This window comes from Stenella coeruleoalba, assembly GCF_951394435.1.
Source record: "Stenella coeruleoalba genome assembly, chromosome: 19".
NCBI classification, from domain to species: domain Eukaryota; kingdom Metazoa; phylum Chordata; class Mammalia; order Artiodactyla; family Delphinidae; genus Stenella; species Stenella coeruleoalba.
In genome coordinates this window covers 41,087,934-41,114,673 of record NC_137165.1, presented here as the reverse complement: position 1 = coordinate 41,114,673, position 26,740 = coordinate 41,087,934, and the positions used below count along the sequence as shown (strand labels likewise).

Genomic DNA, 26,740 nt, shown 5'->3' with positions numbered 1-26,740 from the left:
TCCCCTGCATCGGCAGGCGGACTCTCAACCACTGCACCACCAGGGAAGCCCAAGGGGTTTTCTTTTATAGAGTAAAAGAGGAGGCAGGCAGAGATAAGCAGAATCTTTGGAGAGGAAGCAGGGCAAGCTAGGAGGAATTACCACTGAGGTCTGACAGGAAGAGGGTCTCTCTGTGGTCAGATGATTCCCAGGAGAAGTTGATAAGGGGGCATGTCCCACCTTTTGTGTGTGTGTGTGTGCTCGCTCAAGCCTGAGGGCAAGCAGATCAAGGGCCTGCGCAAAAGAGAGAAGCCGGACCAAACAAGGTCAAGACAAAGCAGAGAGTAAGAAACCGGCTACTGTGAGTGCTTAGTCAATTGTAACTCCGATTGGAAGGTTGCCTTGGAAGAATTCCTAGGCAAGCCCCCCTTCCTCAGTCAGCTATCTTTATCAGGTTTCCTCTCGGAATGGACATGTACAGGCCAGTTAAGGAGGACCTGTAACTTCTAACCTCTAATTTGGCACGATTTCTACCAAATAAGCATCACTCTACCCAGTTCTTAAGTACAAGTGCTGCCGTAAGTCTGCATCTTACGGGCTAGTAAAGGAAATCCCTCCTAACTGTAATATCAAACACTTCGTAAATCTGACCAGAAAGTGATGCACTTAGTCATCAAATTGCTACATATTAGAGCTCGAAGGGAACCTGAAAATTATAGAGTCCAATATAATAGTTTTCCAGATCAGGAGACGGTGACCTCATCCAGAGACACCCAAGATGTTGGAATTTGAGAACAATATTTATAAAGTGTCATAGTCCTGATGGCTGAGGACAGAGGACATGAACAGGTGAAGGTTTCCCCTGAGCCTATGAGATAAAATACCATCCCATTCCTTCCTATAAAATTATTCTTTTACCACTGGGACTCCTTGACCAAAAGTTTGTAGCCTCTCTGTGATCAGAAGGTCAGATCTGAGGGGTCAACCTCAGAGAGACAGAGGGGAGAATGCCCAGAGGATTGACTTAGCAGTGGCAGGAGCCACGGGAGGCTGGGTCTTGCCGCTCACATTACCATCTGGGTTATAGATGTCTGTGCGTTCTCTGAATAGAAGCTATTGGCTACCTGGTATGAAGAAAGGTCCAAAAGGACCTCTCAAGCGAAAAAAAAAAGTCCCTGTGCTTACTTCAATCTGTCTTAACTCTCCAACCCTACAAAGTCACTTGCCCATTCTCTTAACTCTCCATAAACTGGCTAAATGATCTTCAGGAAAATTTTAAAACTGAGCTGCATAAAGGGATTCTAGAGCATTCAAGCACGACAAGCACAAAGCTAAGTCATTTCCTCTTAGAACAAAATTTGGCAAAATGGTGCCAAACAGATGCAGGTGGGGAAGAGGAAGGCTTCAAACAGACACGCTTAACGGAAGCTATTAAGGGAAGATTGGAAAAGGTGACAGGGAACGAATTCAGGAAAGGAGAGGAAGGCGTCAAGGAAGAGAAACAGTCACAGCATGGGTGGATTTCTGCTCTATTTTTGTAGGTGTTTGTAACTTCTTTGGTGTCTGACAAGAACACTGGGTTGAAATCGATTTAGGGATGGTGCCAGATCCAGCTGGAGTGTCCTTTCAGGATACTTATTGTTGCAATTTTTGTTTCTTCCAAGTAGTTGAGCCTGGGGGGGCTCACAGTGGCCACCACCAGGACACTGACCTAAACAACGATTCCCTACAGGGGAGGCCCCGGCTCATTCTGGCAGGTCCTTCCCTGCCCTTTCCCCAAACAACACCTCCCCCCACCAACACACACACACACACACACACACACACCCTGAATTACAAACCCAGAAAGTGGAGAATAAAGACTTAGAAGGCAGAACACATGTCCTTTAGGACAAAAGTGATCAAAGTATTCATGAAGCAAGTCAAGCCGTGCTGTTTTTCATCCTTTCATTCAGTGAATATTTATTCTCTCTCTACAATATGTGGCATATGACAAAGAGGCTGTGCACACATCAGCTGGGAGCTTTTCCCTTTTCCGTACTGTCTGCCACAAAAATTTCTGCCTACACTCCACAAATACGCTGTGCCCACCTCCTTCCCTTAGCTATTCTGATCTTGTGTTTTTATTTGAAAGACTCATAACAGAATATTTTCTGGAGTGAACAGAAGGCAGAAGCCCTGAGTTCATTCTATTCTTAACTTGAAAGACTCATCAGGGGCAACATGCCATACCTTTCATTATTTGGTTTTCCTCCTAATCTAAAAACATGCAGTTTATTCCTCTGTAATCTTTTAAAATACAAATCTATCTCACCAAAAAAAATGCTGTTGGTTACTATTTGCAAATCATTCTGCACTTATAAAAATCATGTTCTATAGTGAAGTGTAGTTTATATGATTCTTTACAGGTAAAAATAAATGAATAAATAAACCGCTAATCACAAAGTATTCAAAACTACATGTAACTGAAGGCAGAGCATTGAACTGGGAGCCTGGACATCTGGGGTTCAGTCCATTGCTTCTAAACGATTATGTATTCAACAACCATTGGATGCCAGGCACTGAAGCCAGCATTTCTGAACATTCTGTTTCACTGGAGCCTCACCAGATTCCTGAAGTTTTCATTTTACAGATGAAAGAAATGCCGAGAACTCATTTGTGATCTTTGGCAAATCATTATTTCAAATAGAGTGCGTATTAAATTCGGGGATGTCTCGGAACAATGGAGACTAATGTTTATACAAGAATTGCTAACACTTCAGGCAAGAAGAAGACTTTATTTACATATGTGATTAAAATTCTTTAATCCACAAAATGCCAACATTCTAGACAGTTTGCAAATCACAGAATCAAGATTAGTCTGTTGGATTGATTCACCATTTAAAAGAAAAGGCACATAGATACAGAAAGCATAAAAATGCATTTAAGGAAATACACACGGAAGGAACTCCCATGAATTTATGCCTACATTTATTTACACACTGCCTCATTAGGCAAAGAATTTGAGGCAGTAATGGCTATTTTATTCATTAAATACCCTTCCCAGCGGTCATCTCCAAAGTATAGACTAAAAGAATAATGTCAGAGAAGTATCTCAGAATAACTTAATTTTTAAGCTGAATTTTAAATACCAAAAAGACATAGATACCAGCATTAAAAATTGTATTAAGAAGAAAGCTAAAAAATAGGAAACAAGACAGAATACCTGACATCACAAGCTTCCTCAGTTGTGACCCAAATGTCCAAATATCCCAAAACATGAGGTATATGAAGCTTCCAAACTGAAACTGCCACAACTCAGAAGACAACTCAAGAAAAATTCCACAAACCTCAGGCAAAATTCAGAGGCCAAAGCTACTGCTAAATTTTGTCTTTTCTCATTCTTTCCACCTAAAGCTCTTTCTACCCAGGATCTCAAATTTCTAAGTTTCATCAAATTTTTCACTTAGTTATTCCTTTCTTTAAACCTTTTAGCCAAATGCCAGCCTTTTTGAAAGTGGAAAGATTACATTTCATTATTTTAAGAGGGAGGAAAAGAAAGATGTTTTTCCTCCCATCTCTAATATTTGCATATAATTTAGCCATTAGTGTTTAGACTTCTTTGGTTTCATAGCTTTGGGGAGGGGTGAGGCAAGATGACCAACATACTGTAATGGGTGGTGCATTTTTTTAACCTACCTTAGAAGGATATGAGGATTACTCCCAGCTTAACGATTTCAAGCTTGGGAAACACCTTGTACCCCTCGAAGCAGTGGCACGCTAAATGTAAGAACAGTCACACACCACTACTGCAAAAACAATGTGGTAGAACCTAAAAGCTAAGAACTTAAAGAGTTACACAGTAAAAGGAATGATCACTATTTCATAAGGTGTCCCCATCAAAGGCAGTCTAAGGAAAATTAAAAGAAGGCAGAGCACTGGATAACAAATGATTGAATATAAAGATTCAAGCAAGCACATAGTTTAACAAGCCTGCCAAGATAAGCAAGAAAGTTGCAAATAAACAAAAGTCAGCGACTTGAGCTAAAGCTCAGAAGGCCAAGAAATATTTTTGGAAGCATCTATACTTTAAAAACAAAACAAAACAAAACAAAAACACTTTTTAAAAATTGTGGTTAAAGGCACATAACATAAAATTTACCATCCTGGGACTTCCCTGGTGGTGCAGTGGTTAAAAATCTGCCTGCCAATGCAGGAGACATGGGTTCAAGCCCTGGACCAGGAAGATCTCACATGCCATGGAGCAACTAAGCCCGTGCACCACAACTACTGAGACTGTGCTCTAGAGCCTGCGAGCCACAACTGCTGAGCCCACGTGCCACAACTACTGAAGCCTGCACACCTAGAGCCCGTGCTCCGCAACAACAGAAGCCACCGCGATGAGAAGACCGCGCACCGCAACGAAGAGTAGCCCCCACTCGCCGCAACTAGAGAAAGCCTGCGCACAGCAACGAAGACCCAGCGCAGCCAAAAACAAATTAATTAAAAAAAATTTACCATCCTAATTATTTTTCAGTGTACAGTTCAGGAGTGTTAGGTACATTGACATTGTTATGTGACCAATCTCCAGAACCACTTGCATCTTGCAAAACTAAAACTCTGTACCCACCGAACAACTCATTTCCTCTCCCCCGAGCCCATGGCAACCACCATTCTATTTTCTGTCTCTGAATTTGACTACAGCAGGTACTTCATATAAATAGAATCATACAGTATTTGTCTTTAAAAAAAGAAAAAAAAAAACCACTTTCAAAACAGAGAAACTACTAGCAGAGGCAAATGGAAATAATCTAAAGAACAAAGGGACAGAAAAACAGGAAGCAGAAAGTGAAAGACAGGGGAGGATTCTAGATTTTAGTATCTATAAAATATGACCCCAATCATAACATTAGTTATCGGAAGTGGATCCAGATCCTCTTTTCTAAATACCTTATAAACAAAAATAGAAAAAAACCTGAGCAGAGAGTAGACAGGAGACTCCAGGTTTTGGTATCCGCAAAATCACTCCAAGCCTAACACTGGTTCTCAGAAGTGATTCACATAGGGTCTTAGTTGCTCCGCAGCATGTGGGATCTTCATGGACCAGGGATCTTTGCGGACCAGTGATCGAACCCATGTCCCCTACGTTGGCAGGCAGATTCTTAACCACTGCGCTCCCAGGGAAGTCCACTTTATCAGGTTTTTATATTAATGTTATACTAGCTACATGACACGAGTTGGGCAGTGTTTCCTTTTTAAAAAAATTTGGGATACTTTAAATCACATTAGAATCATCTCTCAAAGATGGTGGTGTGGGAAGACATGGAGTTTGAGTCTCCCCACAACTAGGGCGCCTGCCGGACACTGGTGGGGGACCCCAATGCCCAAGGAGAGGGGAAGAACCCCCAAGATAACTGGTAGGATGTGGGGGGACTGAAGGGGGAGGAGAAGTGGAGGCTGGACAGGACCGGTGCCCCTGAGGGGTGGCTGAGAGGGGGTAGGGGTTCCCACGCCTGGAGGGACCCTCAGGGGCTTGGATCAGGAGGGAGCGTGCGCAGTGTTTCCCCGGCCCAATCGGCAAGGGAAATCTGCCCTGCTCTCCGGCTGGGTCCTACACCCTCAGAGGTCCCCTCTGGTCTGGGTTGGTCTTGGGGGCACAGGAGGGAGGCTGGGGAGATCAGGAGAGGTGGGTGGGAGGGGCCCTACAGGACCAGAGGAGCAGAGGAACAAGGGCATTTCCCCCTGCCCACTTGAGCCCAGGAAGCCTGCTGGGCTCCAAGGTGAGTCTCCCACCCTCTGAAACTACAGGTGGGAGGCACACCTGGGCCCCTTCTGTTCTGTTGTGCCTAAGCCTCAACTCCCACACCCCAAAGGGCTTTTTCCAGCCCTGTGGGTCCTAAGCATAGGCCCCGCCCACCGCCCGAACCTCACCCCTGCTTAGGCCCCGCCCTCCACAGCCAAGGCCTTTTCCACCTTTTTGTTTTTCTCCTCTTTTTTACTATTGTGGTTTTGTTTTACCTTCTGGTTATTGTCTCATCTATATTTTTATTTTTATTTTTTTTCTAACATACCTGTTAGTTTCCTAGTCTAATTTTATTTTTTACTTCGTTATTGTTCTTTTTTCCTTTTTTTTTGTCACCCCGGGCGGCTTGTGGGATCTTGGTCACGAGCTGGGGGTCAGGCCAAAGCTCCTGCGGTGGGAGCTCTGAGTCTGAACCACTGGACTAACAGAGAACCTCAGACCCCAGGTAATATTTATCATAGTGAGGGTTCCCGGAGGTCCTCATCTCGGCACCAAGACCCAGCTCTACCCAACAGCCTACAAACTCCAGTGTTGGAAGCCTCAGGCCAAACAACCATTAAGACAGGAACACAATCCCACTCATAAAAAAAAGGAAAAGAAAAATGAGATGGCAAAAAGATGTCACAGATGAAGAAGCAAGGTAGAAACCTGTGAGACCAAATAAATGAAGAGGAAATAGGCAATCTACCCGAAAAAGAATTCAGAGTAATGATAGTAAAAATGACCCAAATCTTGGAAATAGAATAGAGGCACGGATTGAGAAAATACAAGAAATGTTTAACGAAGATCTAGAACTAAAGAACAAACAAACAGACATGAACAACACAATAACTGAAATGAAAAATACACTAGAAGGAATCAGTAACACAATAACTGAGGCAGAAGAACGGATAAGTGAGCTAGAAGACAAAATGGTGGAAATAACTGCTGAGGAGCAGAATAAAGAAAAAAGAATGATAAGAATTGAAAACAATCTCAGAGACCTCCAGGACAACACTAAATGCAACAACATTCAAACTATAGAGGGTCCCAGAAGAAGAGAAAAAGAAAGGGTCTGAGAAAATATTTGAAGAGATTATAGTGGAAAACTTCCCTAACATGGGAAAGGAAATAGTCTCCCAAGTCCAGGAAGCACAGAGAGTCCCATACAGGATAAACCCTAGGAGAAACACACCAAGACACATATTAATCAAACTAACAAAAATTAAATTCAATGAAACAATATTAAAAGCAGCAAGGGAAAAACAGAAAATAACTTACAAAGGAATCCCCATAAGGTTAACAGCTGATTTTTTAGCAGAAACTCTGCAGGCCAGAAGGGAGTGGTAGGATATATTTAAAGGGATGAAGGAGAAAAACCTACAACCAAGATTACTCTACCCAGCAAGGATCTCATTCAGATTCGATGGAGAAGTCAAAAGCTTTTCAGACAAGCAAAAGCTAAGAGAAGTCAGCATGACCAAACCAGCTTTACAACAAATGCTAAAGAAACTTCTCTAGGTGGGAGACACAAGAGAAGAAAAAGATCCACAAAAACAAACCCAAACAAAGTGAGAGAGTGGCATGGACATATATACATTACCAAATGTAAAATAGATAGCTAGTGGGAAGCTGCCACATAGCACAGGGAGATCAGCTCGGTGCTTTGTGTCCCCCTACAGGGGTAGGATAGGGAAGGTGGGAGGGAGACACAAGAGGGAAGAGATATGGGAATGTACGTATATGTATAGCTGATTCACTTTGTTATACAGCAGAAACTAACACACCATTGTAAAGCAATTATACTCCAGTAAAGATGTTACAAAAGAAAACCAAAAACAATTAAGAAAATGGTAATAGGAACATACATATCAATAATAACCTTGAATGTAAATGGATTAAATGATCCAACCAAAAGACACAGACTGGCTGAATGGATATGAAAGCAAGACCCATATATATGCTGTCACCAAGAGACCCACTTCAGACCTAGGGAGACATACAGACTGAAAGTCAAGGGATGGAAAAAGATATTCCATGCAAATGGAAATCAAAAGAAAGCTGGAGTAGCAATACTCATATCAGATAAAATAAACTTTAACATAAAGAATGTTACAAGAGATAAGGAAGGACACTACATAATGATCAAGGGACCAATCCAAGAAGAAGATATAACAATTATAAATGTTTATGGACCCAACATAGGAGCACCTCAACACATAAGGCAAACGCTAACAACCATAAAGGGGAAATCGACAGCAACACAACAATAGTAGAGGACTTTAACACCCCACTTACACCAATGGACAGATCATCCAAACAGAAAATAAATAAGGAAACACAAGCTTTAGATGACACAATATACCAGATAGATTTAATTGATATTTATACAACATTCCACCCAAAAGTGGCAGAATACACTTTCTTCTCAAGTGCACACAGAACATTCTCCAGGATAGATCACATCTTGGGTCACAAATCAAGCCTCAGAAAATTTAAGAAAATTGAAATCATATCAAGCATCTTTTCTGACCATAACGCTATGAGGTTGGAAATCAATTAGAGGAAAAAAACTGTAAAAACCACAAATACATGCAGGCTAAACAGTGCACTACTAAATAACCAAGAGATCACTGAAGAAATCAAAGAGGAAATTTAAAAATACATAAAAACAAATGACAATGAAAACACAATGACCCAAAAGCAGTTCTAAGAGGGAAGTTTATAGAAGTTCAAGCTCACCTCAAGAAACAAGAAAAATCTCAGATACACAATCTAACCCTACACCTAAAGCAACTAGAGAAAGAAGAACAAAGAAAACCCAAAGTCAGTACAAGGAAAGAAATCACAAATATCAGAGAAGAAATAAATGAAATACAAACAAAGAAAACAATAGCAAAGATCAATAAAACTAAAAGCTGGTTCTTTGAGAAGATAAACAAAATTGATAAACCCTTAGCCAGACTCATCAAGAAAAAAAGGGAGAGGATGCAAATAAATAAAATTAGAAATGAAAAAGGAGAAATCACAACTGATGCTGCAGAAATACAAAGGATTATAAAAGACTACTACAAACAACTATATCCCAATAAAATGGAAACCACGAAGAAATGGACAAATTCTTGGAAAGGTACAGTTTTCCAAGACTGAACCAGGAAGAATTAGAACGTATAAACAGACCCATCACAAGTAATGACATTGAAACTGTAATTTAAAATCTTTCAAAAAACAAAAGCCCAGGACCAGATAGCTTCACAGGTGAATTCTATCAAACATTTAGAGAAGAGCTAACACCTATCCTTCTCAAACTCTTCCAAAAAATTGCAGAGGGAGGAACACTCCCAAATTCATTCTACGAGGCCACCATCACCCTGACACCAAAACCAGACAAAAATATCACAAAAAAAGAAAATTATAGACTGATGAACATAGATGCAAAAACCCTGAACAAAATACCAGCAAACAGAATCCAACAACATATTAAAAGGATCATACACCATGACCAAGTGGGATTTATCCCAGGGATGCAAGGATTCTTCAATATATGCAAAACAATCAATGTGATACACCAAATTAACAAATTAAGGAATAAAAACCATATGATCATCTCAGTAGATGCAGAAAAAGCTTTTGACAAAATTCAACACCATTTATGATAAAAAAAAAACCTCCAGAAAATGGGCATAGAGGGAACCTACCTCAACATAATAAAAGGCCACATATGACAAACGCACAGCAAACATCATACTCAATGGTGAAAAACTGAAAGCATTTCCACTAAGATCAGGAGCAAGACAAGGATATCCACTCTTATTAAACATAGTTTTGGAAGTCCTAGCCATGGCAATCAGAGAAGAAAAAGAAATAAAAGGAATACAGATTGGAAAAGAAGTAAAACTGTCACTGTTTTCAGATGACGTGATACTATATATAGAGAATCCTAAAGATGCCACCAGAAAACTACTAGAACTAATCAATTAATTTGGTAAGGTTGCAGGATACAAAATTAATTCACAGAAATCTCTGGCATTCCTATACACTAACAATGAAAAATCAGAAAGAGAAATCAAGGAAACAAACCCATTCACCATCACAACAAAAAGAATAAAATACCTAGGAATAAACCTACCTAAGGAGTCAAAAGACTTGTACTCAGAAAACCATAAAACACTGATGAAAGAAATCAAAAATGACATAAACAGATGGAGAAATATACCATGTTCTTGGATTGGAAGAATCAATATTGTGAAAATGACTATACTACCCAAAGCAATCTACAGGTTCAGTACAATCCCTATCAAACTATCAATGGCATTCTTCACAGGATTCAAACAAAAAACTTTAAATTCGTATAGAAACACAACAGACCTTGAATAGCCAAAGCAATCTTGAGAAAGAAAAACGGAGCTGGAGGAATCAGGCTCCCTGACTTCAAACTATACTACAAAGCTACAGTAATCAAGAAAAGTATGATACTGGCACAAAAACAGAAATCTAGGTCAATGGTACAGAATAGAAAGCCCAGAGATAAACCCACACACATATGGTCACCTAATTTATGACAAAGGAAGCAAGAACATACAATGGAGAAAAGACAGCCTCTTCAGTAAGTGGTGCTGGGAAAACTGGAACAGCTACATGGAAAAGAATGAAATTAGAACACTCCCTAACACCATACACAAAAATAAACTCCAAATGGATTAGAGACCTAAATGTAAGACCAGACACTATAAAACTCTTAGAGGAAAACATAGGAAAAACACTCTGACATAATCCACAACAAGATCCTTTTTGACCCACCTCCTAGAGTAATGGAAATAAAAACAAAAATAAACACATGGGATCTAATGAAACTTAAAAGCTTTTGCACAGCAAAGGAAACCTTAAGCAAAATGAAAAGACAGCCCTCAGAATGGGAGAAAATAGTTGCAAGCGAAGCAACTGACAAAGGATTAATCTCCAAAATATACAAACTGCTCACGTAGCTCAGTATCAAAGAAACAAACAATTCAACTAAAAAATGGGCGGAAGACCTAAATAGACATGTCACCAAAGAAGACATACAAATGGCCAGGAGGCACATGAAAAGATGCTCAACATCACTAATTGTTAGAGAAATGCAAATCAAAACTACAATGAGGTATGACCTCACACCTGTCAGAACGGCCATTATCAAAAAGTCTAGAAACAATAAAGGCTGGAAAGGGTGTGGTGAAAAGGGAACGCTCCTGCACTGTCAGTGAGAATGTAAATTGATACAACCACTATGGAGAACAGTATGAAGTTTCCTTAAAATACTAAAAATAGAACTACCATATGACCCAGTGATCCCACTACTGGGCATATACCCTGAGAAAACCATAATTCAAAAACAGACATGTATCACAATGTTCATTGCAGCACTGTTTACAGTAGCCAGGATATGGAACCAACCTAAATGCCCGTCGACAGATGAATGGATAAAGAAGATGTGGCACATATATACAATGGAATATTACTCAACCATAAAAAGAAATGAAACTGAGTTATTTGTAGTGAGGTGGTTGGATGTAAAGTCTGTCATACAGAGTGAAGTAAGTCAGAAAGAGAAAAACAAATACCATATGCTAACACATATATATGGAATCTAAAAAGAAAAAAAAAGGTACTGATGAACCTAGGGGCAGGGCAGGAATAAAGACATAGACATAGAGAATGGACTTGAGGACACGGGGTGGGGGCGGGGGAAGCTGGGGCAAAGTGAGAGTAGCATCGACATATGTACACTGCTGAATGTAAAATAGTTAGCTAGTGGTAAGCAGCAGCATAGCACAGGGAGATCAGCTCAGTGCTTTGTGACCACCTAGAGGGGGTGGGGTAGGGAGGGTGGGAGGGAGGCTCAAGAGGGAGGGGGATATGGGGACATATATATGCATATGGTTGATTCACTTTGTTGTACAACAAATAAACTAACACAGTATTGTGCAGCAGTTATACTCCAATAAAGATCTATTTTTAAAAAGTGATTCATATAAAATTTTTTTAAATAAAATAAAAACTAAAATAAATTTAGGGCATTCCCTGGCCGTCCAGTGGTTAGGACCCTGTGCTTCCACTGCTGGGGGCATGGGTTCAATCCCTGGTCAGGGAACTAAGATCCCATATGCCCTGTGGCACAGCCAAAAAAATAATAATAAATAAATTTTAAAAGAAGTGACTCAGATCCCCTTCTCCAGCTATCAAAGAAATCAACATTATCTCTTTGTTTCTTAGGATTTGATTCTAAAGAAGGAAATTGGTATCATTATATCAGAGTCAAATTCAATCAGAAAGAAAAGCATCTTTGTAGCACAATCATCTAAAATCACAAACTTCAACAACCTTAGAAATATGCTGATTGAAGTAATCACGGAGAAGGACAATTAAGTAAATCTGAAACAAATGCTGATTCTAAAGCTTATTTCAACTTTAAGAGAACAATATGAACAAAAAGTCACAAGTTTGATGAGAAATTTCCATTCTGGTCCTAGTAAGTATTTTAATTACATCTGTTAATCTGGGAATGTGCTCTGCAACTGGGAAATCATGAAGCAAATTTAACAGAACTGCTCTTTCCAAAAAGAATTATCACTCATCAAAACCTCTGAAAGATTAAAACTATAATTCTGAAAAATAGTTTTTTTTGCTTTGGTCCACCTTTTTTTTTTCTTTTTTTCTTGATATAGTAAATGCCCTGAGGCTCTGACCCAGCTTCAGAAAAAAAGCCAGTAGAGTGAATTCGGGAGGAAAAAAATATATATCCAATTGAGGATGAGCAAAAGGGTAACAGGAATTAAGAACTGACATGGAAAAGGAATACCCTAAAAGTATGTATATAAGGGCCAAAAAGGCAGCTTGCAAATAGGTTGTTTCCGATCTCCTCTCCTCACCTGGACGAACCAATCCTTTGCAGGAACACCATGTCTTGCTCATCTCTAGTGTCCTCCTCCAGGGCTGGTGGCAGCAGCTTCAGCAGCAGACGCAGATGCAGTCTGGGGGGAGGTTCTGCCCGGGGATTCCGAGGAGGGGCCGGCAGCTGTGGCCTGAGTGGGGGCTCCAGCAGGGGCTCTGGAGGCAGCTTTGGAGGGAGTTTTGGTAGCTGCTCAATAGGGGGCGGTTTGGGAGGAGCTTCAGGCTTTGGGATTGGCTTTGGTGGAGGGGCTGGATTCGGCAGGGGGTACTAGCGGAGGCTTCTACAGCTATGCTGGTGGTATGGGTGGTGGTGTTGGCCATGGGGGGCTTTTCTCTGGAGGTGAAAAGCAAACCATGCAGAACCTCAGTGACTGGCTGGCCAATTACCTAGACAAAGTCAGAGCCCTGGAGAAGGCTGATCTGGAGAACAAAATCAAGGAGTGGTATGACAAATTTGGGCCTGGGTCTGGAGTTGGTGGAGCTGGAAGAGATTACAGCAAATACTATCCAATCATTGAAGATCTTAGGAATCAGGTGAGACACTAGCCATGTCTGAATTTCTATTACTTCTGTAGCTTTCCCATTTATTCAGATCATGGACCATGTTGGTGAATTTAAATCAAGGAATTATTTGAAAACATATCTGTTTTGTTGTATATGTAAAATGGGACTTGGTGTGCTTTAACTATGACAGTATTGTATACACGACATCCAACCACATTAATTTTGTTTGCATCTTACATTTGAGTATTTCTACATAAGAGTAAAATTTATACAATGCCAGGTAGCTGATTAACATAAGAGTGATGGCTATGAGTTGACACAAGCTTCATCTAATTATTTCGTGATTAATTCTGGCAGGTTGATGTATTTTAGTGTCTTGCTAGATTTAAATCGTCTTACAACTATTTTTCTTCCTAGAAAGTCTGGTGCAAATATTGTATGAGAATGTGGTGGAATCTAAAATGTTTAACCACGGTTGTATGGGAAGTATATTTTTAAAGACTTTTTTGGAAGTGGAATTCATGTTTCACACTGTTTCTGAAAGAGCCCATAGAACAACTGATCTTCCAAAGCATCAGAAATATTCAGAGGATTGTGTTCTGTAAAGCAATGTTCCATGCCCATTCCAATAAATGTGCAAGTTGTTAATTTTTGCAGAAAGATGTCTAAATACATTAGGATTATCAATGCAGTGTCATTACTAAGCACATTTTCAAAGCAATTCACCTCTAAAAGCTAACTCAGGAGACATCTACTCTCACAGGTGGGCATGTAGACACAGGTAAAAAGCATCCATGATTTATTCACTATTATTGTCTTTTCTAGATCCTTACTGCCACTCTTGAAAACGCTGGGATTGTTCTGCAAATTGACAATGCCAGACTGACTGCTGATGACTTCAGACTGAAGTAAGAAAAACGAAGACTTGAAAACAAACGTCCTAAGGGAAATAAAATTCAATCCCTTGGCTTTGTTTACTCTAAATTTTAAAGAAACCTTTTAGGGGATCAAGACCTGAATTCACAAACATCCTAAGGGTACATTTTGAAAACCATCATTTCACCAACAAGAAAAGAAAGGCAGCTTCAGGATGAAATTTTTGTTATCAAAAATACTGGCCATCAATAGAATTAATGTAAGGCTCAGATTTTTCTTTACAAGGGAAAAACCCCTAAGAGAAAACTTAGCCTTCAATGATCAAATTGCTCAGGGGAGAAAATATTTTCATGAATATGAAAGGATGGACTGTACTCTTTGAAATGGGCTGTACTGTACCCTTCCAGATACAAGAACGAGCTGCATCTCCAGCAGCCCGTGGAGGCTGACATCAATGGCCTGCAGAAAGTGCTGGATGACCTGACCATGACTCGCTCTGACTTGGAGATGCAGACTGAGAGCCTCACAGAGGAGCTGGCCTACCTGAAGAAGAACCACCAGGAGGTAGGAACACGGTCCACGATTAAATGACTGGCCTACAGAGTTTCCCCCACGTCCATTCTATGACAGTAAATTCCATCTGGATGGATTTCCAACTTCTATAACCGGGGGAGAAAAGTAATGATGAGAAAATTATATGTGAATTTGTTGGGTTCTTTTTTTCCCCTTCAGTGTGCTAGTTTCAACCTTCTGTTGGCTTAAGCACATTTTAGGAAGGCATTGCTTTTCAGTTTTCATCACTCTGGTCTATTTTCCTTTCATGCTAGGAAATGAAGAGTATGCAACGAAGCTCCGGAGGGATGTGACCGTAGAACTGAACCCAGGGACGGACCTAAGTTACTGAATGACGTGAGGGCACAGTATGAGGACCTGGCTGAGCAGAACCACTGCGAGGCTGAAGAGCAGTTCAACGAGCAGGTAGATCATCACCCTGAGCCTCCGAGCCCTGCCCGCAGCCGCATACACACACACACACACACACACACACACACACACATGCACACTCGCCACTTCCGCTCATCTCATCAGCCTCATCTCATCAGCCCCATCTCATCAGCCTCAACTCATCATCAGCCTCAACTCATCATCAGCCCCATCTCATCATCAGCCTGCAACGAGACTGCATTTCATTTGTATTCAGAGCGCGTCTCTGCAAGCACAGACCTCTACCGATGCTGGTGCCAGGCCAGCCAGTTCCACCAAGAATGAGATCACAGAACTGAAACGCACTCTGCAAGCCCTGGAAATTGAGCTGCAGTCCCAACTGGCCGTGGTTTGTGCAAAGAGCTTTTCAAAAATCTCCAGTGGAGCAATTCGGTTTTCTTTGCCAAGATGTTCCACTTGGCACATAATAAATGCAGGATTCGGGAGGACTGTATTGTGGTTGTTGAAAGCATGAGACATTCCAGTTAAAAGTAATATATCTATTTCCATAAAAGATTTCATTTTAAAAAAGTAATGGCAACAAAAATTAAGGAAGCAATGATAGAGCAATAGAGCTTGTAACTCATGGAAAGTGCATTTCTCCTAGTATCTTATAAAATGTATTTTTTAAATCATCCAATGATTTATTTTCATCATGAAATTTTTATTTGCTTTTTCCCTTAGAAAAGCTCCCTGGAGAGATTAGCTCGGTGCTTTGTGACTGCCTGGAGGGGTGGGATAGGGAGGGTGGGAGGGAGACGCAAGAGGGAAGAGATATGGGGACATATATATATGTGTAACTGATTCACTTTGTTATAAAGCAGAAGCTAACACACCACTGTAAAGCAATTATACCCCAATAAAGATGTTAAAAAAAAAAGAAAAGAAAAGCTCCCTGGAAGGAACCTTGGCTGACACGGAGGCTGGCTACATGGTACAGCTGTCACAAATTCAGATGCAGATCAGCGGCCTGGAGGAGCACATCTGCCAGATCTGGGGTGAGACTGAACGCCAGAACACAGAGTATGAGCAGCTGCTGGACATCAAGACCCGCCTGGAGATGGAGATTGACCCCTACCACTGCCTGCTTGATGGAGAAGGAGGGTAAATGAAAGTCAGGAACATGCTAAACGCAGACCTTGGTGTATTTACATTATGAAACCAAAAAGGGGCTTGGGGACCAGACTTGTATTTATAAAGTAAAAGAGTCCAATCAAATGACAGCTGCCTTCATGGGAAAGAGCCCTCTGCATGGAGGGTTTCTCCTGCCTTTGCAAACTGCAAAGGAAAACAATTCTTTTTTTTCTCCAGTGGTTCTGGTTTTGGAGGATCTGATTTTAGAAACTCGGGATCAGAAACACGGGGTCCAGAAACACCGGATCCAGGGATTCATCCATGTCTAGTGACTCAAGATCTGGAAGCTGTTCTGTCCAAGGAAGAGGTAGATATTTTTTTCCTGTTCCTGATAATTTTATAATTGAAACGTAAAGGCACGCATTGCTTGTCATATAAAAAGTGTATACTAGTGTTCACGTCATCTTACCCAGACAGAACATACTCAGCGAATGCATTTGGATTTCTCTTGATGTATGTTTCTCTGACAGTTTCCAGACTGACATTGTGATTCTTTGATTTTCAGATCCAAGCTAGACTAGAGTGACTAAAGACCATCGTAGCGGAGGTGGTGGATGGCAAAGTTGTCTCATCTCAAGTCAGCAACGTTTCTGAGGTGAAACTTAAATAGGCAATTTCCAGATCAACAAGAGTGTCCTTCAGAGAAAACAATCTAAAAGACACGAATGAAGAAGTTGCATCAATCTAGCCATCTTTCCGGCTAACTTCGGGAAAAAGTTTCCATACAGAAATAGATGACTAACCAATTTTTCTGCATCTTTTTCTTTTCTTATTAGAATTCTCTTGAAAAAGTTGAAATGACAGCTTTGCTCTAATTGTTTCTATGCTTCAATAAATTTACTTTTGCAAGTCAACTAAATTATTTCTGAATATTTTTAAAGAAATGCAATATTTTACCCAGAAATGAAGTTCTAGATTATGATCTAGCTGCATTATCGTTACAAATAATAATGTACACATTATTCATTATTTACATAGTGTCTTCCTCATGAGAATGAAAATTATAGCCATTTTGTATGTGGGAATTTTTTTTTTTTTTTTTTTTTTTGTGGTACGTGGGCCTCTTACTGTTGTGGCCTCTCCCGTTGCAGAGCACAGGCTCCGGACGCGCAGGCTCAGCGGCCATGGCTCATGAGCCCAGCCACTCCACGGCATGTGGGATCTTCCCGGACTGGGGCACGAACCCGTGTCCCCTGCATTGGCAGGCGGACTCTCAACCACTGCGCCACCAGGGAAGCCCTGTATGTGGGAAATTTTAACATCACATTGGAACTTAGTGATAGCTGAAATTAGACCTCAGTGTCCCCAAAACTACAGCCAACAGCTTAGCCCACAAAAAAGGCTGAGATTGAATAATCAGTCTATAATTAATTAATGTCTAGTTTCTTTATGTCCATCACTGAACTGACTATTTCATGAGATAAAAAGAAACATAAGAGACTTCCCTGGTGGTCCAGTGGGTAAGACTTCGCTCTCCCAGTGCAGGGAGCCCAGGTTCCATCCCTGGTCAGGGAACTAGATCCCACATGCCGCAACTGAGACCCAGTGCAGCCAAAATTAATTAATTAATTGGTTAATTTAAAAAAAAGAAACATAAGATATACCTCCTACTTCAAGAAGCTTACATTTTAGATGGAGAGGAAAGCTAAAAACACAAAGAAGATAGCAGACAATACAAGATGTTAACAGTGAAGGGCTTGATTCCACAGTATCTACCAGAAGTGCCGCAGGAATCTGACAGTGCACGTTTGCAGAGCTTTTAAGAGACTGGTCAAAATAAAAGTCTTGGGAAAGAAGATGGGATATGTGATATGGTGTCAGATTTCCGAAAACCTTGCAAGTCCCAAAGGGAACAGATGCTCAGATATTTGCTCCCTTGTCAAATCTAGCCACACCTCTAACCAAAAATTGTCACTTAGCCAAGCTGGTGTTTCCTATTCCCACTCTCCATTGCTGAAGTCTTTTACCCCATGGGTGGTCCACAGAGCTCTGTCTTGTCTTGCTTGGGAAACGAAGCCTGTTAAAGTAGGGTAGGGGGTGGTATAGGTCAGTCTCAGGAAGAAACAGGCAAAGGACAAAGCCAGGCTGGGTAAGGACTTTCCCACTCAAGGAATTTAATATGACCAGACCACAAATTAGATCATCAATCCCACAAGCCAGTCCTTAAGAAAAGGACATGGGACTTGGCATAAAAACCCAAATTCAAAATTACAAAAGAGTAAACCTGAATGTAATTCATGTAAATTGTACCTTCAAATATAAAATCAATAAGAGCTGCATGAGAGTATCAAACCTTAATAATAAAAACAACCAAATAATGTAGTTTGTTTTCCTCTAGGCACACTGAATAAAACATAAAAAATGAATCTGTAGGCACTCTGTAACCACAGAATGAAGTTGATAGCTAAGCATCAACCACTATTCAGAGAAAAAGAGCAACACTGTCTTAAGCCAAACATATGTTTCCCATCAAAGCATTACAGCAAGTTAAACCTTGGATGTTTCTCCTCTACTGAAAAGTTCAGAAATATGAACTCGCTGATTCAGCCTGGATTAAACACAGAAGGACAGACATGGAAACCAGCTGTATGTGGCCTCCCATTGCAGTCACATCGGGAAAGCCTCTCTCCATGAGTCTTCCCACGTCCAGTCTTCTAGTCCTGTACCACCTGGGACCTATGTTTACGGCTAGTATTAGCCTCATGTCAGGGCAAAAGTATATGGCTACTCTGAAAATTATCTTGAGGTGAAACCCTCATTCTGGGTTTCCTTGGCATGTGTTGAGATGCTGTATTTGTACTAAATGATTGTTTACAGATATGGAAAGGGCCAGATCACAGGTGCCAACATACTGAGATGCAGTAGAATGTGCAGTAAAATGAGCTCATTCGATTTTAAAAACTGAAATGATTGAACCATTTTGGATTGTGAAATTTATTTAGAGTGCTGAATAAAATGTTAAGGACAGGGTGTTCACACCTTATTATCTGCCCTAAAATTATTTTAAAACCACACAACAGGCATAGGCTTTATTTTGAAACTCTAAAGTTCAGCTCTCCAGTCGACTTTTAAGAGGAATGTGTTTCTTTTTTCTGAGTTGGACTTATGGACAAGAAGGAAGAGCCAATGCCAACCTGCATATAGACGTTCATTGTTGACCTTGGATCCAGAGATTCATAAGGTTCTTCTTGTCTTTCTGACCTCAAAGGACAATGGACAAGAACAGTGAGGATGCTGGAGGTGGCGTCCATCCTCACAGAGATTAGAAACAAGAGACAAGGGACTTCCCTTGTGGCTCAGTGGTTAAGAATCTGCCTACCAATGCGGGGGACATGGGTTCGATCCCCAGTCCGGGAAGATCCCACATGCTGCTAAGCAGCTAAGCCCGTGTGCCACAACTACTGAGCCTGCACTCTAGAGCCCACAAGCCACAATTACTGAGCCCACATGCCACAACTACTGAAGCCCGCGCGCCTAGAGCCCGTGCTCTGCAACAAGAGAAGCCACCGCAATGAGAAGCCGGCGCACCGCAGTGAAGAGTATCCCCCGGGCTTACCTGGTGGCGCAGTGGTTGAGAGTCCGCCTGCCGATGCGGGGGACACGGGTTCGTGCCCCGGTCCGGGAAGATCCCACATGCCACGGAGCGGCTGGGCCCGTGAGCCATGGCCGCTGAGCCTGCGCGTCCGGAGCCTGTGCTCCGCAACGGGAGAGGCCACAACAGTGAGAGGCCTGCGTACCGCAAAAAAAAAAAAAAAAAAATTCTTAAAGTGATTCTATCAGAGATGAAGCATCCACTTTATCGGCTCTAAAAGGAGTTACTAATTGATACCTCTCAATACTCTCCTGGAGGCATTGGGTTTTGCAGGGTTGAAGCCTTTCATGTCACACTTTGCCCAAAAATCAAGTCTATGGCAATTAATCTCTGGTCAAGGGAAAGGAAGACTTGTAGGGGAGAAATGTGGTTTAGGTGGCTTCTGGCGAGCTTTTCCCACCAACTTCGGGAGTGCCAACTTGGGAGCAGGTGAGGGAAGAATCGGATAAGAAATCTAAAGGACCGTTTCACAGTTTGCCTGGACCAGGTGGGGCTCTGGAGCAGGCAAACAGTATACTTGAATATAAAATCAAAGCATCGTATAAGAAATGTTGGACCTGGAGCTAATGGTCAAGAAGCAAAACAGAACTACAAGAAATATTACAGGATAATTGGGGAACTTCAAAACAAGGTAAGAAACTTTCCTACTGCTGGATGAAAGAACTACACTAAAAATGACAAAATATTAAAAGATTAGGAACATCTTACACATATACCTGTACTTTTCTCAATTTAACCAGATTAAGGAATTTAACAAGCAACAAAATATACCTCTTAGCAATATTAGGTTTTTTTCTAATTAGCTCACTTTTATATAGTTCATTTTATGGAAGGAGTTGTAGAAATGTCTCCAAAATACTTAAATGAAATTAGACTAAGTAAATTGCCTACAGTTATTTTATTCTCAAAAGAAGAGATAAATGCTATAAAGAAATATTTAAGCAATTATTTAATGTATTTGTCATTAAGGAATCATATACATCTAAAATTTCATTGAAGACCCTGAAATTGTCATCGCTAAATACCAGTGTACAGAAGTTACAAATGTGAGTGTAACAAACACAACTTTTTTGTGTCCTGCTTTCCTAGATATCAGATGCAACCATTAACGACACCAGCTTCATGCTGCAGACTGACAGTATAAAACTAGTAGCCGACAGCTTCAGACAGAGTAAGACATGGTTACCTTCAATGGCACAATGGAAGACATAAGCCAAGGAGAGAAACGCTACGTGAAGTCATGCTTATTTTTATACTGGAGTCACAAGTTATGAAAAGAGTGTTTTTCTTTTTGGAAATAAATGAAATCCTAAAAATGAAAAAAATATTTTAGCTGAATACACTATAGAAGGCCTGTATTTACAAGAATGTTTTGTGTTCAAATAATCACTACCTAATTTGTGTTTCATAAGTAAGAATTATTTCATTTATGTAAAGTTGAAAAACATGTACTGTACCATTACGAAACGATGTATGGTTTAGTGATGCAAACAAAAAAGGTTAAACTAAAAAGAACAGCAAATAAAATATAAACACAAAATTCAGGGTCAGGAAGAGGACATACAAGTGACTCAATTGTACTGGTAATGACAACGTTTCATTTCTGAGTGTGGTTCATGGGTATCTGCTGCATTGTTTTTCTCAATACATTGTACACAGTTTATAATTATTACCTTGCATCTACTCAATAATGCTTTTCGTTTCAATAAAGTAAAAAGGCTTGAATTTTAAAGGAAGGATTTGAATAGGCAGACATGAAGCCAGTATGAATGAAGGAAAAGTGATAGGACTGACCATGATTTACATGGAACTATGACGTTGAATCTGGCAGAATAAAGAATTCACCCTTGGAGAATGACAGGGATAAGACTAGATACATGGAATAGGGTCAAACCATGGAGGGTCTTAGCTTCTCTGAGGAGTAGAAACTAATGTTAAGTTCCACAGAGAACTCTTGGAAGCTTTAGGCTTAGGAGAAACCTATCAAGGGTTGATTAAGGAAATTAATACAACTTCTGCATACAAGATGGATTGGAGTGGTGGGGATAGAGACTAGAGACAAAGTGAGTAGCTTACTGTAGCAACTCAAGGATAAATTGAAATTTTTCTGGATTGAGATAATCCTGGGAGAAATAAAGAATCTGGAGACAGGATTTGGACAATTACTAGACTTTAAAGAGCTAAGACAGGGTAAACAAAAATTTTTCCATTTTAAAGCAGAATAAAAATTGGAAAGTTGGGAGGGAAAGCAGAATTAGGAGAAAAGATAATAGAGCAAGTTGTACGTATATTGAGTTTGATGTAACAATGGAATACCCAACTGGAAATATCCAATAGACAACCAGAGATACAATGGACAGTTGCCTACAAGTTTCACTAAGGTAAGTATGCGGAGCATGAGAAACACAGTAGTCTTAATTGGTATGTGAAATTAATTATACACAGCCAGGGCTTCCCTGGTGGCGCAGTGGTTGAGAGTCCGCCTGCCGATGCAGGGGACACGGGTTCGTGCCCCGGTCTGGGAAGATCCCACATGCCGCGGAGCGGCTGGGCCCGTGAGCCATGGCCTCTGGGCCTGCGCGTCCGGAGCCTGCGCTCCGCAACGGGAGAGGCCACGGCAGTGAGAGGCCCGCGTACCGCAAAAAAAATCAATAAAAATAAATAAATAAAATTAAAAAAAAAAAAAATTACACACAGCCAAAATCCTAACCAACTGGTAAAAGGTCGGACTTTTAGAGTACACTTTAAAAATGACTTTACGACTAATACAGCTCTAGAAATTCAGAACTAAATATATTTTGAGGTATGAATTATCTCAAGAAGCACAACAGAGAGGTCCTTTCCAGAAGTGAGTCACACACAAAAATACACATATTCAGAACGGAATCATGCAGAATCTGTCTTGTAGGTACTCAACTCAACTCAAAAGACAGTTATTGATTGTTTAGAATAGGCAAGTACAGTAATAAGGTAATATAGCTGAACTATCAAAGGTATCATATAGCATCATACAGTTGAAAAAAGATCAAAGTTAATCCTAAAAGGTTAACATTTAGGATTCTCCAAGAGAACTGAAAATGTTGCCCTAATTCTCAATCAGTGCTGACTTCTGTGAAAATCTCTTTCAAGGTAAGAGTCGCTGGTTTTCTAACCACTTGGAGAAGTTTCAAAGATAATGATTTTTGAGGGTAACTGAGCTTGTGGTACCTGTGGTACCACATATCACCCAATTTCACTTCTGGAGTCAGAAATCATAGATGGTGTGAGCCGCTGGGGAGATGAGCCATTTGACAAAAGTGATTATGAAGGAGTTGAAGCTTAATGGATTACTATAATGATTTTTTTCTGAAGGCAACAGTGTGGAGATATTTGTAAAAGGTGCAGCAGAACATGGAATCACTAAATGGCAACTATTCTTGCCCTACCGACAGCTTTGTTTTCATATAGGCTGGACTAAATTTCAGAAAGTGTATTAATTTCCCAATGTGATCATTTGTATTTTAAGCCAAAAGACATCTTAAAATACATTAAAACTTTTTTTTTTTTACTGAATGCACCAGTGGTGTAAGAAGCAGAAGAGAAATAAAAGTCAAATTGAGAGGCCAAAAAAAATGAAAAGGAAATTTTTAAATGTTCACAAATTTCAGAACATTTTATACCGCAAATAGTATTGCAGACCACAGCCTTCAAGAAATCAACAACTGTGTTAAGCACAAAATCAGAAAATGAATCTTGCACATTTTAACCTTAACACCAGATTCTTTCAAAGATAGCTCAGAAGTTATTGTTAACTACACAAAGTTATAGTTAAAAGTAAGAAGGTAGCATAGCTAAACCATCAACGGTATCATATAGGATCATACAGTTGAAAAAAGAGTGGGTTCTGTTTTACTCAATCTTTGAGATTAATATTGAGAATTTGTCAAAGAGAATAGAAAATGTTTTCCTAATTCTCAAACAGTGCTGACTTCAATGAACAGCTCTTTCAAGACATGAGTAGCTAGTCCTGTGGCTGCTTGGAGAGGTTTCAAAGATAATGATTTTTCAAGGTTAAAATCTACAGACTCCAGCATTTCCTCCAAACGCTCAAAATTGTTCACGAAGGTAGAAGTATTACATTCATGTAAAATGATATGATCTACAGGTGTAATTAAGTTGCATTACACAAAAATTGCCAGTATGCTGTATTAGTGTCTTTAATCTGAACACAGCCCCACGCGCAAGAGGAAAAGATTATCATTCAATCCTAAATATACAACAGTAATCCCTAAGAGAGCAACTCCTCTCATGGTTATACAATAAGAAAGTCAAAACAAACCAGAGCTTTGCCATGAACATTCCAGAACTCAAACATACTTTTAAGAGAAGTTTGACAATAGCCACTCATTTTCAAGACAAGATATAACATCAATAAAAGATAATCTACTCTGGTATTCATTCGTTTGTTCAAAAGCAAGCGTTAAGTCTAAGGGGTTAGTAGGAAACCCCACTAAATTAGTGGGAGTTGGGGCAGTTTCCAAAGAAACAAGACATGCGCTCTTTGCCCTTGAGAAGTTCACAATCTAGTTAAGGAGAAAACAATTACCAAGCATTTTGAATCTCACTTAAAGGTTGTGAACAAATAAAATTTTTTTAATCTATATATATTTTAAATGCATTTATTTAATAGCCAAAGTCAGAGTCTACCTCCTCCAAACCTGTGGGGAAATATCATTTTTTTAATAACAGTACAGCTAAAATTTCTTTTGTAAAATGTCTTTTTATAAAGAGCCTAAATGTACCACTTCCGAGATTCCTGTTTTTATATATAAAGCTTACTTAGAAAGGGATCCACGTGTAGATACCAGCTGCCATACTACCAGCTACACACATTGCGTCCTTCAAAGCTGTACAACAGTACTGAGCAGCTGAGGGTGCTTGGATACTCAGAGACTGACTGGAAAGTTGAAAGCAAGGGAAGAAAAGAAGGATGGGGAGACAAAAACAGATGCATCTGGTAGCAGCTGTCAGAGAGCAGAGTCCAGCCCAGAAGAAGTTAGAGGACTCTGCAATGGCAGCAGAAAACTAAGGAGGTGATAAGCACCATGGGGAAGTAAGAAGGCAGAAGGAGACACAGGTTGTGGAGAGTTTGCTTCTAGAATAGACATGTTCATCTAGCCAGTTTGTGCAGTGGGAGAGCTTTTAAACCTGAAAATAGAACTCAGTAATTCAAGCCATTATGTGAAGACCAATAAGCAAAAATAATATCCAAAGATATATGAACTTGGGTTACAAATAAGTACTAAGTCATACATTTGAATGTGATCCACACTGTTCTTTTCCCAGTGCCCACACAATCTGTCCTGGGGAAGCTACTGGAGAAAACAAAAGAGGAAAACTAAAGCTGAGTCCTGCATTCAAGGCATTTGAAACACAAACATGCTCAATTCTGAGGACCAGACAATCGCTACTATAACAGTTGTGTATCCAGCATGTATCCAGGCCGAGGCAGCAACCAGCACTAACGTCAGAGAAGTTTCACACAGAGACACAGCTTGCTTAGCTAAGATGAATGTTCAAAGCCAAGCAGGGGAATTTCTGTAAACTTTTGTGTCCCCCACCATCAGCCACCCTCTGATTTTTCTACTTCCCACCAATCCCTCTTTACTGCTACTTTTTACCAGAAAACACTTTACATGAAGGCCACACCATCTGTGATAAGGGTTCAAAGTCTAGCATATAATGTCTACCGATATGTGCTAGAATGTTCCCTCCCAAAAAAAAAAATGGTTTTTTTTAACCGATTCTGGATATTTCATACAGACAGAAGCATGCAGCGTATGTCCTTTTGTGTCTGGCTTCTTTCACGTAGTGTGACGTTTTCAAGGTTCATGCCTGTTGTAGCATGTATCAGTACTTCATCCCTTATTATGGCTGAATAATATTCCAGTGTATGGATATACCAAAATTTCTTTGTTCATTCACCTGTTGATGGAAACTTGCGTTATTTCCACATTTGGGGTATTATGATTAGTGCTGCTACCCATAAAGACACAAAGCAAATTGATGGTTACGTAGGCTGGGGGATCAGATGAATGACAAGTGACTGCTTAATGAATATGGGTTTCTTTTGAGGTGATGAAAATGGTTTGGAACTAGATACATGTGTTGGTTACCTTACCTTGTGAATGTACTAAATAAACTGTACATCTTTTAATGGTTAATTTTATGTTATGTGAATTTCACCTCAATTAATTTTTTTTAATTGCAAGGCAAAGCCTCCATTGCCACCTGCCTAAAATAGCGTTCTAAGTGTGGGCTAAACTACAAATAGGAAATGTTAGATATTTTAAAATAGATTGCCTATGACATGTAGGCTATCCTTCATAGCCAAGATCAGAGACTGCTTACTCCGTTAAACTTCTTGGGGAAATATAATTAAAAACAAAATCTTCTCATCCAGAAAACCTCTCCACAAAAGTATTAGAGAAAGAAAACATTTTGCTATTGAATAAGCATTAAACCAGAATGTGATGAACATCAAATTCAATCCACTGAGACCACAGACAGAAGGAAATCCTACCCTTTTATAGCCAAGCAGGTAAAACCCATTACATCCCTGTTCTCAAGACAAATGATAACCAGTCCTCAAGTAAGAGGGCTTGACATCATCATTTGTCACATAGTTCATCTGGTAATTGGGGCAACTTTACCTGGTGATTGGGGCTACCATCTGTGTTCACTAATGGCTTCATATAAAAGAAAAGTACACTTCTTGTAACAGGAGGTAGTTCTGCAGAGAGCCTCCTACCTTCCCACAAGAACTGGGAGACAGGGGTGCTATATTCCTTGGATGTTCACATTCCAAAATACGTTCCAGGTCCTTGAGAAAGAGATTCCTGGGTCATAAACCTGGCCAAAGGCTTGTTTAGGTTTGAAAAGGATTCACTTACATTTCAAAGAGACAGAGAAAGAATTTACAAGGTTTCTAAAGTAATTGC

At 40.2% G+C, this 26,740-nt stretch overlaps 1 protein-coding gene across 1 annotated transcript; it reads left to right on the top strand.

Annotated features, from left to right (window-relative positions):
* Positions 1-12,678: 12,678 nt before the first annotated feature.
* On the top strand, positions 12,679-16,955 carry KRT24 (keratin 24; the record flags this gene model as incomplete). Its single annotated transcript, XM_079904864.1, is given in 14 exon segments — positions 12,679-12,929; positions 12,931-13,204; positions 14,000-14,082; positions 14,458-14,614; positions 14,878-14,905; positions 14,908-14,940; positions 14,943-15,028; positions 15,252-15,383; positions 15,921-16,138; positions 16,346-16,383; positions 16,386-16,475; positions 16,674-16,681; positions 16,685-16,696; positions 16,698-16,955. Coding segments are annotated over 14 exon segments (1,491 nt in total). The 3' UTR covers positions 16,779-16,955.
* Positions 16,956-26,740: the final 9,785 nt, after the last annotated feature.